Genomic DNA, 13,304 nt, shown 5'->3' with positions numbered 1-13,304 from the left:
GATCACAGCCAAATTTTTTAAATTCTTTCATGGGGTGTGGGTGTCGCTGACTAGGCCAGCATTTATTGCCCAGCCCTTAATGCCCTTGAGAAGGTGGTGGTCAGCTGCCTTCTTGAACCACTGCAGTCCATGTGGTTAGGGAGGGAGCTCCAGGACTTTCACCCAGCAACAGTGGAGGAACGGCGATATATTTCCAGGTCAGGATGGTGAGTGGCTTAAAGAGGAACTTGCTGGTGGTGGTGTTCCCATCTATCCCTCGCCCTTTGAGGTGGTAGAGACCACGAGTTTGGAAGGAGCTGTTGATGGATCCTTGGTGAATTCCTGCAGTGCACCTTGTAGATGGTACACACTGCCGCTACTGTATGAGAGTAGTGGAGAGAGTGAATGTTTAAATTGGGTTGCATTAGGCTTCTCCTAGTTGGTCAAAAACCTTCAAGCTACCAACTTCCTTTAGGTGCAATTCATGGTTAAAGCCAAAAGGAGGTATAATTGTAGGGTTGGTGGGGATGGGGATGGGATGAAAAGGGCAATCAGTTCTATTAATTAACCAATGTTGGGTTAAAATTACCATTAACATTTCGCTGATGGTCTCTGGGCCTACCCTGCAATATTTGGAAAGCTGCCCTGGGCCAGAAACATAGGAAGATACCAGCTCCTCAGACTGAAGCTCAAGAAGTGGAATGAGGGAGGAGAGAAGTTCCACAATTTCCTTGTCCTTTGGGAACAGTGAATTAGTGAAAGAGGAGATGAGCTTGGACACATCCTTTTAAGGGAACATTCCAATGACCGTCTCTGGTTCCCAATGGCCAAATGACCAACAAAATACTACTACCAAAGGTAGGTGAGTGGGTGAGATATGATGCGTTGATATAACTATCTTGTACAATACATCTTACAGAAGAAATGGAAAACATTCTAAGGGAAACATGACAAAAGTGAACACTGGTGATGATGTTCTAGAACAGTTGACTCAATAGAAAGGTCCTCGTAAATATTTTGAAGTCACCTTGATTTCTTTCCAGCAGCTGTTCTGTTTTAATTTATTCCTCTTTCTGTCATCGCCAGAGCAAGAGGATTTTTTGGTGACTTTGTGTCTCTCTGTTACCTGTCATTAATTTTTTTTTTAATATCCATTTTCCAAAGTCTCAGTGAAGGTCCACAGTGCTAGGCATCAGCAAAGCTGTAATGACAGAGGGAGAGAGATTGAAATTAGGTGAAGCTTATCACGAGTTTTAAAAACTTACAGACTAGCAGAAAGCATGTTAGTGTAGATTCCATGTTAAATGCATGTACTCTATGTTGAATGTGTGTACAATCCATGTTCAATATGTTCAGTCTAGGTTTACTGAGTGAAGAGTCTTTGTTCAGTTTGAATGCATGCTCTGTTCATCATAGATGAACATAGTTTATGTTCTAACTCTGTTCATCTGTTTTTGTACTTAGCCATACAGAAGACATGATTGTGACCCCATTTGCTCAGGTAAGTAGGAAAGTGTGTACCTTTCTTCTTTAGATTGCTCCCTGGAACAGTCTAGAGCAAAGGGAAGCAGCTCCTTGAAGCTGGTCACTGAGATGAGGGTGGGGGTGTAATGGGGCTAGGAGCAAGGCTTGGTCCCTGCATTGATATTCTGCCCCCCACCGCCTTGTCAGGAGGCTGCTAACACAACCCCACACCGCCTACAGAAATGGCAGAAATGTGCTGTGTGATGGCAAATACAGGTTTGCCTCTGGTTGTTGAATGTGTGACGGATTCTCTGCTGTCTCTGCCTGTGTAAAAGAAAGAACTTGCATTTCTACAGCAGCTTTGAAAAGTACTTCATTGATTGTAAAGTGCTTTGGGAGCCCCTGAAGTGGTTAAAGTATGGTCACTATTATAATGTAGAAAACAAGACAGCCAATTTGCGCACAGCAAGCTCCCGCAAACAGCAGTGTGATGCTGACCAGATAATCTGTTTTTAGCAATGTTGATTGAGGGATAAATATTGGCCATGACAATTCCCCCTGTTCTTCAAAGAAACAGTGATTATTGGATCTTTTATGTCCACCTGAGTGGGCAGACAGGGTCTTGGTTTAACATCTCCACAGTGCACAGTGATTACATTTTACTGTAAAGTGCTTTGGGACATGGTCACCCTAACCTAGAGGACTATGAATGCGCAGTCAATGTGTATAATCAAGATGGATTTTGACAGGAGTTTTGGACACTAAGGGAGTTGAGGGATGTGAGGATAGGGCAGGAAAGTAGAGTTGAGGTAGATGATCAGCCATGATCTTACTGAACGGTAAGGCAGGCCAGATGGGTTGTATGACCTCGTCCTGCTTCTATTTCTTGTGTTCCTACTTAAAGGTCTTGGTATGTGAGACAGGATCAAGGTCACTGACAATTATCAGAAGGTGCCTAATTTTCTATTAAAATTAGGCATCCGTCCATCTAGGGAGATGATGGACTGTGCCCAGGATGAGTCACTTCTGGATTGAACATCGTCTGATGTGGCTGTAGAGACCAATTCCTGAGTGGCAGTCCCTTCCAGCTGGCGAAGATGAATAGTGTTGTTCCAAGGCCAACTGATGTTCTTTCCTCCTTTTCCACTATCTGTTGTTTCTTTTGTCCTCTGCTTTTTCCACGCCCTTCCTGACTGCTTGTCTCTGGGCACTCTAATCAGCAGCGAGGGCATCCCATGTATTGACTTTGATCCCAGTCAACTTGAGGCCTCGCTTGCAGACATGGGGTCCTGTTGGTCTCGATAGCAAGTTCACCACAAAGCATGTTTTTGGGGATGTGGCCGTCATCCATTCAGCTCGCATGATCGAACCAATGTAGTCACCGCTGACTCGAGGGCAAACATGCTGGTGTTCCCCGCATGCTGGTGCACTTTCGTATTCGACACTCTCTTGCCAGGAGATGCCCAGTATTTGTCTGAGGCAATGGAGGTGGAAGCTGTTCAGCTGCTTTTCTTGGCTTGCATAAGTCGTCCATGCTTCGCTGCTGTAAAGGAGGCTGCTGAGAATGCAAGCCGGCACACACACAGCTTTGTATTTTTGGTTAGTTTGTTGTTGGTCCACCCTCAACTTCACAACTTTGACATGACAGCTGTGGCCTTGGCCATCCTGGTGTTGATTTCAGCATTGAGGGATAGGTTGCTCATAACCTTTGATCCAAGGTATGTGAACTGTTGACAACCTCCAGTATGAGGATGAGAATATTGATGGAAGGTAGAGTCTCTGTCCTGGCCTATAAGTTTGATCTTCTGGTGCTGATTGTCAGTCCAAACTCCCGCTGGCCCAGGAGAACTGATCTACTAGGTTTGCAAGTGAACTTCAGTATGGGATGTGAGTGCGACGTCATCAGCAAACAGCAGCTCACAGACTAGAGCATTTTGCACATTGGTCTTGGCCCACAGTCTTGAGAATTATCAGAGGGTGCATAGCACAATAGGGTGAACAGGGTCATTGCCTATGAGGAGTAATTGGACACTGCCTGTAACATTCCAGAGCAGGTACAGCACCGGGTCAGATACAGAGTAAAGCTCCCTTTACACTGTCCCCATCAAACATTCCCAGGGCAGGTACAGCACGGGGTTAGATACAGAGTAAAGCTCCCTCTACACAGTCCCCATCAAACACTCCCAGGGCAGGTGCAGCATGGGGTTAGATACAGAGTAAAACTCCCTCTACACTGTCCCCATCAAACACTCCCAGGACAGGTACAGCACCGGATCAGATACAGAGTAAAGCTCCCTCTACACTGTCTCCATCAAACACTCCCAGGACAGATACAGCACAGGGTTAGATACAGAGTAAAGCTCCCTCTACACTGTCCCAATAATATGCATCAGCCCCAGTCTCAGAGGGAGTTGCTTGCTCCTTCAACAAGATATGTTTTCCAATTCCCAAATCAGCCATCCTGTGACCTGGTTAATGTGTTTGTTGCAATTTATGCTGGTTTATTGATTGCATCCCAAGCTCAGTGTGAGAGTGAAGGGTCTGCCAAAATCCCGATATGTAGAATGTCAATAGCCAGTGGCAAGGACAAAACTTAATTTCTTCTGTGTTGGACAAACACTGGATCTAGAGCGGAAAGGTCAGTGTTTAACCTAAATTTCATGAAGTATTTTAATGTCCCACATTTGTCTGTAGGTTTCAGAGGTCACATCGGATTTGGGGAACTCCCACTAGCTGTGTAGTAAAGTTATCTTCCTGTGTCCTGATCTCCCGGTGGCAGTTGCCAGGAATCATTTGGCCCACACAAGGGCAGAAAGACTCCACGTTTCAGCGCCAGTCACGCAGAGTCAATAAATCTCATCCAGAGTCTCATCTGTGCCTCTTGGGTGGGACAGAGAACAATTCAGGAGCAGTTGCCATGTCTATTCATAGTCCAGTGACCCTGTGTGTTTAGACATGAGTGAGGTCAAGAGCAGACTCAACAGTGAAGTTTTTGTTTGATTCATTCTTGGGTTGTGGATGACGCAGGCAAGGCCTGCATTTATTGCTGATTGCAAGTTTACCCTGAGAAGTTGACAGTGAGTCACCTTGTTGAACCAGTGCAGTGTGTGTGGTGAAGTTGGTCCGACAGTGCTGGTCGGTAGGCGAAGGGAGTTCCAGAATCTTGTTCCAGCAATGATGAAGGAACATCTGTATGTTTCTAAGTCAGGGTGATGTGTGTGTGTGTGTGTGTGTGTGTGTGTGTGGCTTGGAGGGGAACTTACTGGTGGTGGTGTTTCCATGCGCCTGCTGCTCTTGTCCTTCTGGGTGGTAGAGATCGGAGGTTTGGAATGTGCTGTTGAAGAAGCCTTCATAAGTTGCTAGATGGTACCATCTTGTAGATGGCACACACTGCTGTCACTGCGCCAGTCTAACCTCGGTGGTGGGAAAATTATTGGAAAGGCTCTGAGGGACAGGGTGAGTCTTCATTTAGAAAGCCATAGATCAAAGACAGTCAACATGCAGCCTGTATGGATTTTAGCAAAGCTTTTGACAAGCTTCCACATGGAAGACAGGTCAGTAAAGTAAAAGCCCATGGGCTCCAAGAGCAAGTGGCAAGTTGGATCCAAAATTGGCTCAAAGGCAGGAAGCAAAGGACAGTGGTCGATGGGTGTTTGTGTGAGTGGAAGGCTGCTTCCAGTGGGATTCCACAGGGCTCAGTACTGGGTCCCTTTTTGTGGTATATATCCATGATTTGGACTTGAATGTAGGGTCATGATTAATAAGTTTGTAAATGATACAAAAATTGGCAGCGTGGTTGCTAATCAAGAAGAAAGTTTTGGACTGCAGGAAGTTATCAATGGACTAGTCAGGTGGGCAAAACAGTTGTAAATGGAATTCAGTCAGAAGTGTGAGGTAATTAATTTGGGGAGGGAAAACAAGGTAAGAGAATGCAGAATAAATAGTAGGATACTGAGAAGTGTAGGGGAACAGAGGGATCCTGGAGTAGATGTCCACAGATCCCCGAAGGTGCCTGAGCAGATAGATGAAGTGGTTAGGAAGGCATAGAGGATACTTGCTTTTATTAGCTGAGGCATTAGAATATAAGAGCTGGGAGGTTATGCTGGAACTGTATAAAACACTTGTTAGGCCACAGCTGGAGTACTGTGTACAGTTCCGGTCACCACACTATGGAAAAATGTGATTGCACTAGAGAAGGTACAGAGGAGATTCACAAGGATGTTGCCTGGACTGGAGAATTTTAGTTATGAGGAAAGATTGGATAGGTCAGGGCTGTTTTCTTTGGAACAGAGGAGGCTGAGGGCAGCCCTAATTGGAGTGTATTAAATGACAAGGGGGTCTTGAAAGAGTGGATAGGAAGGCTCTGTTTCCCTTGGTTGAGGGGTCCATAATCAGGGGGCATAGATTTGGGGTTCAGAGGTAGGAGTTTGAAAGGAGATTCAAAAGGAAATTTTTTCACCCAGAGTGTGTGTGGAGGGGGTGATTTGGAGCTCACTGCCTGAAAGGATGATAAAGGAAGAAACCCTCATCACATTTTCTTTAAAAAGTACATGGATATGCACATGAAGTGCTGCAATCTACAGGGCAACAGAGCCAGAGCAAGAAAGTAGGATTAGCTGGATGACTCCTTATCCACTGGCGCACACACAATGGGCTAAATAGCCTCCTCCTGTGCTGTAAATTTCAATGATTCCATGTCCCTGTGCCCAGCCAGTACACTGCTGAGGCCCAAGCAGCAGCGTCAAAAGCACTGGACCACCATCCGCTTCGGGGGAGGGGCTGAGGTCTCACGAGGCGCATGATCGTCCGAGAAATTGCTCTCCAGAAGTTCTGCTCTCGGTGACAAGGCCGTGAGATGGGACGACAGCAGCCTTGCCATTTTCCGTAATGCAGCTCCCACCTCCCACTGTACAGCAACCAAGGTGTGGATGCAGCGGGCTGGGGGTCGGGGGCAGTGGCGCTGCACGGCACCAGCAAGATTGCAGTCCACTCTCAAACTGCTCACTAATTGGGCTAACTGTTTGCCTGCTACCTGGTGCGCTCCCGCTGCACCCTTGCGTCCTGGCAAAGCATGAGGAGACGGGAATCATTTGGGGATTGGAATCATTTCTCGTACCTTTATGGGAAGGTGGCGGTATCGTGGTATTGCCACTGGACTGGTAATCCATACACCCAGGGTAATGCTCTGGGAACCTGGGGGAGAATATTCCCCCATGCGCATGTGCACAAAAGAGCTTGGAAATCCCTCTGAGGCATCTTTCACTTATGAATCATTGAAGAAAGGTGAAAAAAAAGATTTAAGGACATGTCCCCTCATGTGAAGCTGGGACATGTGCATTAATTTTATTAAAAATTTTTCAAACACATTAAAAACATTCATGAAACCTCATCCCGCCCGTGGATGAGGTTCCATGAAAACTGCGGAGGCTGCCTGGGCTCTTCGTCTGCCCCGCCACCCTGAAGGTTGGACGGGCAGCTCAGCTAATTGCTTTGTTGGCTTTTTAAATGGTCTTAACAGGCCTTTGACAGTTCGGTGAGCGCGAGGCCGACACAGCTGCGCGCCTGCCCAACGTCATAGAGTCATAGAGGTCGACAGCACGGAGAAAGGCCCTTCAGCCCATCGAGTCTGTGCCGGTCAAACAAGTACCTAACTATTCTAATCCCATTTTCCAGCACTAGGCCCATAGCCTTGTATGCCAGGGCATTGCAAGTGCACATCCAAATGCTTCTTAAATGTTATGAGGGTTTCTGCCTCTACCACCCTTTCAGGCAGTGAGTTCCAGATTCCCACCACCCTCTGGGTGAAAAAATTCTTCCTCACATCCCCTCTAAACCTCCTGTCCCTTACCTTAAATCTATGCCCCCTGGTTATTGATCCCTCCACCAAGGGGAAAAGTTCCTTCCTGTCTACCCTATCTATGCCCCTCATAATTTTATACACCTCAATCATGTCCCCCCTCAATCTCCTCTGCTCCAGGGGAAATAATCCCAGTCTATCCAATCTTTCCTCATAACTAAAACTCTCCAGCCCAGGCAACATCCTGGCAAATCTCCTCTGCACTCTCTCTAGTGCAATCACATCCTTCCTATAATGTGGATTCCAGAACTGCACGCAATACTCTAGCTGTGGCCTAACCAGTGTTTTATACGGTTCCAGCATAACTTCCCTGCTCTAATATTCTATGCCTCAGCTAATAAAGGCAAGTATCCCATATGCCCTCTTAACCACCTTATCTACCTGTCCCGCTACCTTAAGGGGCCGGTGGACATGCACACCAAGGGCCCTCTAATCCTCGGTATTCCTCCCTCGTGTGTTTATCCAGCTTCCCCCACACTCTACCCCAACCCGCACCTTAAATCTCTCGACACCATTCACCTCACCCACTCCCTGTGGGAGCGAGTTCCACATTCTCCCCGCTCTCTGGGTAAAGACAGTTCTCCCCAATTCCCCCGTCGGATTTATTAGTGACTCTCTTACAAGGCTATTCGACCCATCATTGCCTGTGTTGGATGCCCTTTAGACACCCCTATCTTCAGCCTATCACAGCCAGTTCAGAATGATTCTGTGTGTGACTCACCAATTAGAATGGCCCCGTGTCAGCATTAGAATCGTAGAATCTGCCTTTTGATTGGCTGAGATTCTTTTAATTGAGAGTTCCTACCCACTGCAGAACAATCAGCAATCCCGCCCACCAAGTACAAAAGCCAATCATAGACTCCGAAATTGGCACACAACTTCATTTTGAAGGTTGCTAGGTAACACGGGCCCTTTTTAGCACAGTTGAACATGTTTAGAAGTTGCTGCTGCCCATGTTTGACACATCAGAGTCCCCAAGTAGCAGAGCTTGAATTGAAATATCAACCTGACCCTGAGCCTAAGCCTCAGCTGAAGCCTCGGTCTGCGCATGTACATCTACGTATTGCTGGCTCTCCTCCAGAAGCTAGCTTTGTACAGGTAACAGAGTGTGTATGAATACCTGACCCCCACCCCCGAGTCTGGACAGGTACCCGCACCCCCCGCCACCACCCCCATTCTGCCAAGTCTGGACTGGCATCTGACACTGCCCCACCACCTCCCCCCACTAAACACCGATCCTGGACAGGTACCTGAGGACATCAGATTGTATGTGTCGATACCAGATGGAGGGGATGAAGGTCCTGTCTGATTTGACTCTTCTACATGAGATGTGCTTGGGGCACATTCACTCCGGAATGGGTTGAGGAATGGAGCATGTGGATGAGCCGTTTTACTGAGGTCGCGTGTTATGAACATTACCCTGTATCTAACCCCGTGCTGTACTTGTCCTGTGAATGTTTGATGGGAACAGTGGAGAGGGAGCTTTACTCTGTATCTGACCCCGTGCTGTACCTGCCTCGGAGTGGTTGATGGGGACAGTGTAGAGGGAGCTTTACTCTGTATCTAACCCCGTGCTGTACCTGTCCTGGGAGTGTTTGATGAGACAGTGTAGAGGGACATTTACTCTCTGTCTAACCCCGTGCTGTACCTGTCCTGGGAATGGTTGATGTAAGTACTGTTTGCACAAAGTTCAGTAAATGTTCCACTCCCGAGTGCACTCATCTTGGCTTGAATGAACAGAAAGGTCAATTTCTCTCCAAGAATAGAAAAACTGTTTCCTAAAAGTTTTAAATACTCTCGTGAGGAGTGAAGTGACCCGAGAGGGCACACTGTCTGCATTGAGGTCACTGGCTGCAAAACCTTTTGAATGTTTTGTACATGCTTGTCATTTAAAAAGATATTAACAATATTCCATTCATTGATAAAGAGAAAAGGCTTTGGCACTCAGAGCTGCAGCACCTCCTCTTCCGATACCATTTCTCCTCCAACTATTTTGTCCCACTCACACAGGTCCAGAGCTGGACCTGAGGGTAGCTCTGACGTTGTATTGTGTTGCAGGTGCCTTGTCCACCAGCAAAGAAAGTAAAAACTTAAGCACATCAGAACAGGAGGTGGCCATTCAGCCCCACCAGCCTGTTCTGCATTCAGTAAGATCATGGCTGATCTATATCTTAACTTGGCTCCATTTCCTTTTATACCCTTGTCCAACAAGGTTTAGTCGATCTCTGATTTAAAATTATTAATTCAGCTGGCCTCTGTTGTTTTTTGTGTGAGAGCATTACACCTTTTTATGAGTGAATGACCTGACTTGGAATTTTTAGGTTACATCCTCTTGCCCCCGATCTACCCACCAGTGGGAAAAAACTCTAATTACTCTGTCGATTCCTTTCAAAATCCTAAATCCCCACTCAAAACACCCCTTAATATTCCAGGGAATGCAAGCTTAGTTTATGTTATCTCTTCTCATGATTTCTCTGTTTGTCTTCTTGATCATTTCTGTACCTGACTGCTGCATTTTACTGGTCTGTGTGCATGAACTGCTAAATTTCTTTGGACTTCCACCATTCCTAGTTTTTCACCATTTACCTTTCACCTCTCCAACATCTTTCAGGACCTCAGAGCATTCCAGAAGCATTTCACAGCCAATGAAGTGCTTTTAAAGAGTATTTGCTGTAATGTAGGCAGTGTGGCAGCCAATTTGCACACCACCAAATCCCACAAATAGCTATGTGAAAATGCTCAGATAATCTGTTTCATTTCGTTAGCAATGATGGTTGAGGGATAAATATTGGCCAGGACACTATGGAAAAAAACTCGCCTGATCTTCTTCAAAATAGTGCCATGGGATCTTTTAAGTGTCCCTGAAAAGGTAGTCAGAGCTTTGGTTTAAAGTCTCATCCAAAATATGGTACTTCCAACAGTGTAGCACTCCCTCGGTACTGACCCTCTGTTAGTGCCGCACTCCCTCAGTACTGCACTGGAGTGTCAGCCTGAATTGTAGACTTGGACCACTGGAGTTGGAGTCAAACCCACAACCTTCTAACCCAGAGAGAAGAGCGCAACTCGCTAAGTCACAGCTGACACCAATCGTTCATTTGAAAATGAACTTCAGGGAAAATGAAATTCAGGGAAGCAGGGAGAAGTATGAAGAAGGAAAGGGAGATCAGGCATAGAATGTGGGGGGAATGGGGGTAAGAAGACAGGCCGAATAAGGAACAGATTTGGGATGACAGCTGGTTCATGCAGCCAAGGGCTATCATTGATATTCTATCTTCTCCCCTCTAGAGAACCTGAGGCAGAGGTTCCACTGGCATCACCTGTCAGTTGCCCTCCAAACCCTCACCCAAGTGGGTGTTTCTCATGTATGAGCCCAGGAGCTAGACAAAATGTTAGCCGATTTTTCTCCCTCAGCCCAGGGATGCCATGAAAAGTGTCCTTACATCTAGCTCCAAGTTCTTGTTTCAAAGATTCTGTAACCTACCCTTTGCATTCTTTCCTCAGGTGCTGGCTAGTTTACGGACTGTGAGGAATAACTTTGCCACGTTGACAAATCTACAAGATTCAGCGAAGAGCAAGTAAGATGTTTGGTGGGGGAATGCGAGGGCTCGACTGTGTCTTGAATGAAGCACATAATGCAGCTTTCCATGGACTCCCCACAACCCCTATGCTCCTGATGGACCTGAGTCTTCCTAGATCTACAAAGATTGGCTGTTAGCCAACAAGCACCCTGAAAGCAACACAACAGTTGCTCATGCCTCGTTGAAAGGCAACAGCACCCACGAAAGGAGTTACAGGCCAATTGTCACTGCACACTCCACACGCCCCACCCCCAACCATGCCCCCAACTCCCAGGTTGACTTCTGTTGGTGTGACGTCTCCAACAGAGTTGGTGGCCATGGGACCTGAGCCAAATGGAACAGGGAGGTTCCATGTTTGCTCTATAGCCTTGGGTTAGGGAGGAGGTGAATCAGCAGGTCTTCCTGCTCTTGGATCACTGTGCAGTGGCTGCAATGTACACGTGTGTGTGTGAATATCAGGTGCGGGCAGGCTAAAGCTGAGCTCTGATGCCGTGCATTGTCGATAAGCCATAGGTCAAACGGTTTCGGCTAATGTGAAGAATGGGTGGTAGGGGAAAAGGATTGATAAAATGTGGGAATAAAAAATGTGCCTCTAAATATTTTATTCCTTTTTTTTGGAAGGAGAGAAGTATGCTACTCTTAGATATTAATTGATGCAGGAATTTGTATACACCTAGTACATTGCCGCCAAAGATGCCAGTTTGTAAATTATTTTGTGTAATGTTCAGTGCAGTCAGTGTCTGAAATGCCAACGTCAGTATCCCCCATTACAGAGTAGAAATACCTCACAGATGCCCTTTAAAGGGAAGTCAAGGGTTGTATCTGCCCTGGGAATGTTTGATGGGGACAGTGTAGAGGGAGCTTTACTCTGTATCTAACCCCTTGCTGTACCTGCCCTGGGAGTGTTTGATGGGGTCAGTGTACAGAGAGCTTTACTCTGTATCTAACCCCATGCTGTACCTGCCCTGGGAGTGTTTGATGGGACAGTGTAGAGGGAGCTTTACTCTGTATCTAACCCTGTGCTGTCCCTGTCCTGGGAGTGTTTGATGGTTGGTACGGGCCTGTTGAAGTGAGATGCTGAATTGACCATTTCCTTGTCCAGTTGACATGTACTTATCCTTGACATTGACCTGAGACCTCAGTATTGTTGCATGCTGATAGGCTGGCCTCTGACCCTGACTTTGTGTTCCTCCTGTTAACAGACGAAAGACAGGATGCACCTCAGGAAGTTGTCGGTCAAGTGTGTCAGGTGAGTGAACGTGTCTACCTCGGCTGAGGCTTCCCTCCTCTCAGAACTGTGACAGCTGGCCTGCTGGGAGGCCGATGTGCATGGGCACAGGCGTGAGGCAGGGCTGGGCTCAGTTGTGACACCGCCACCTTGCTCACATATAGTGAATAGACTGCGGCACTGTCTCGGTTCATACTTGAACAATGCCTCGTGTTCCCGTAACCTCAAACTCCAGGGTGAGTCAGCATCCTCAGGAGGCAGGGTTAGGAGAAAGGAGGGGGTAGTAGAATTGATTTGTTCGAGGATGTGTTCCCTAAAGTAACAAATTCTTTCAGATCCAGGACTACAGTAAGCCTTGCAAGTGAGAGGCAGGACTGGGTATTGTGAGAGTTCTGTTTACACCATTCGGCCCATCGTTCCTGTGTTGGCTTTTTGAAAGAGCTGTCAATTAGTCCCAGTCTCCTGCTGTTTCCTCATAGCCCTGCAAATTTTTCACTTTTTGAGTTTTTATCCAATTCCCTTTTGAAAGTTCCTATTGAATCTAATTTCATTGTCCTTTCCACCACTGCATTCCAGATCACAACAAATCACTGTGTTAAAACAAAAAATTCTCCTGACCTTCCCCTCTGGGTCTTTTGCTAATTATCTTATTACCAACCCTCCTGCCAGTGCAAAGAGTTTCCCGTTATTTACTCGACCAAAATCCTTCATGCTTTTGAACACCTCGATTAAATCTCCTCTGCTCGAAGGAAAAGAATCCGAGCTCCTCCAGTCTCTCCAACTTAACTGGTCCCTCATCTCTGCTCCCATTCTGGTAAATCTCCTCCACACCCTCGCCAAGGCCTTGAAATCCTTCCGAAAATGCGGAACTGGGAATGGGACTCCGGCCGGGTCCTCAGCAGCGATTTCAAAAGAATCTTCGCCCTGTTTGTCCCATGACATGGATTCGCCCTTTTCCAGCTAACATCAGAGAAGCAATGTGACAACTAGGGGAATGCCCATAGTACAACAGCACAAAGCAAGCATTAAGAGTGCTTAAAGGTGGCCATCAAAACAGGAAAGCCGTTATGCTTGAAGCAGCCGCTGACAAAGCACGGGGTCCTAGTGGTAGAATTCCACTATTTCTGCCCTCCTTGCTCTCGCACTTGCACACCAAGCAGGCGCCACACCTCCACGCCATCTCCCCCCACCGCCCCCC

General features: G+C 46.9%; 1 protein-coding gene across 9 annotated transcripts in view; it reads left to right on the top strand.

Moving 5' to 3' along the window:
* LOC144689047 (3',5'-cyclic-AMP phosphodiesterase 4C-like) overlaps nt 1–13,304 on the top strand; it is a 278,616-nt gene that overhangs the window by 225,105 nt on the left and 40,207 nt on the right. For all 9 annotated transcript variants that reach the window (XM_078556179.1, XM_078556181.1, XM_078556178.1 and 6 more), the window contains 3 exons: nt 1,444–1,480; nt 10,802–10,875; nt 12,081–12,127. In XM_078556179.1, the coding sequence (XP_078412305.1) occupies nt 1,444–1,480; nt 10,802–10,875; nt 12,081–12,127 (158 nt within the window). The remainder of the gene's footprint in view (nt 1–1,443; nt 1,481–10,801; nt 10,876–12,080; nt 12,128–13,304) is intronic.

The sequence above is a fragment of the Cetorhinus maximus genome, chromosome 13 (assembly GCF_964194155.1).
Source record: "Cetorhinus maximus chromosome 13, sCetMax3.hap1.1, whole genome shotgun sequence".
NCBI classification, from domain to species: Eukaryota; Metazoa; Chordata; class Chondrichthyes; order Lamniformes; family Cetorhinidae; genus Cetorhinus; species Cetorhinus maximus.
Note: the sequence above shows the minus strand (reverse complement) of the source record. Positions and strands in the feature narration are given on the sequence as shown.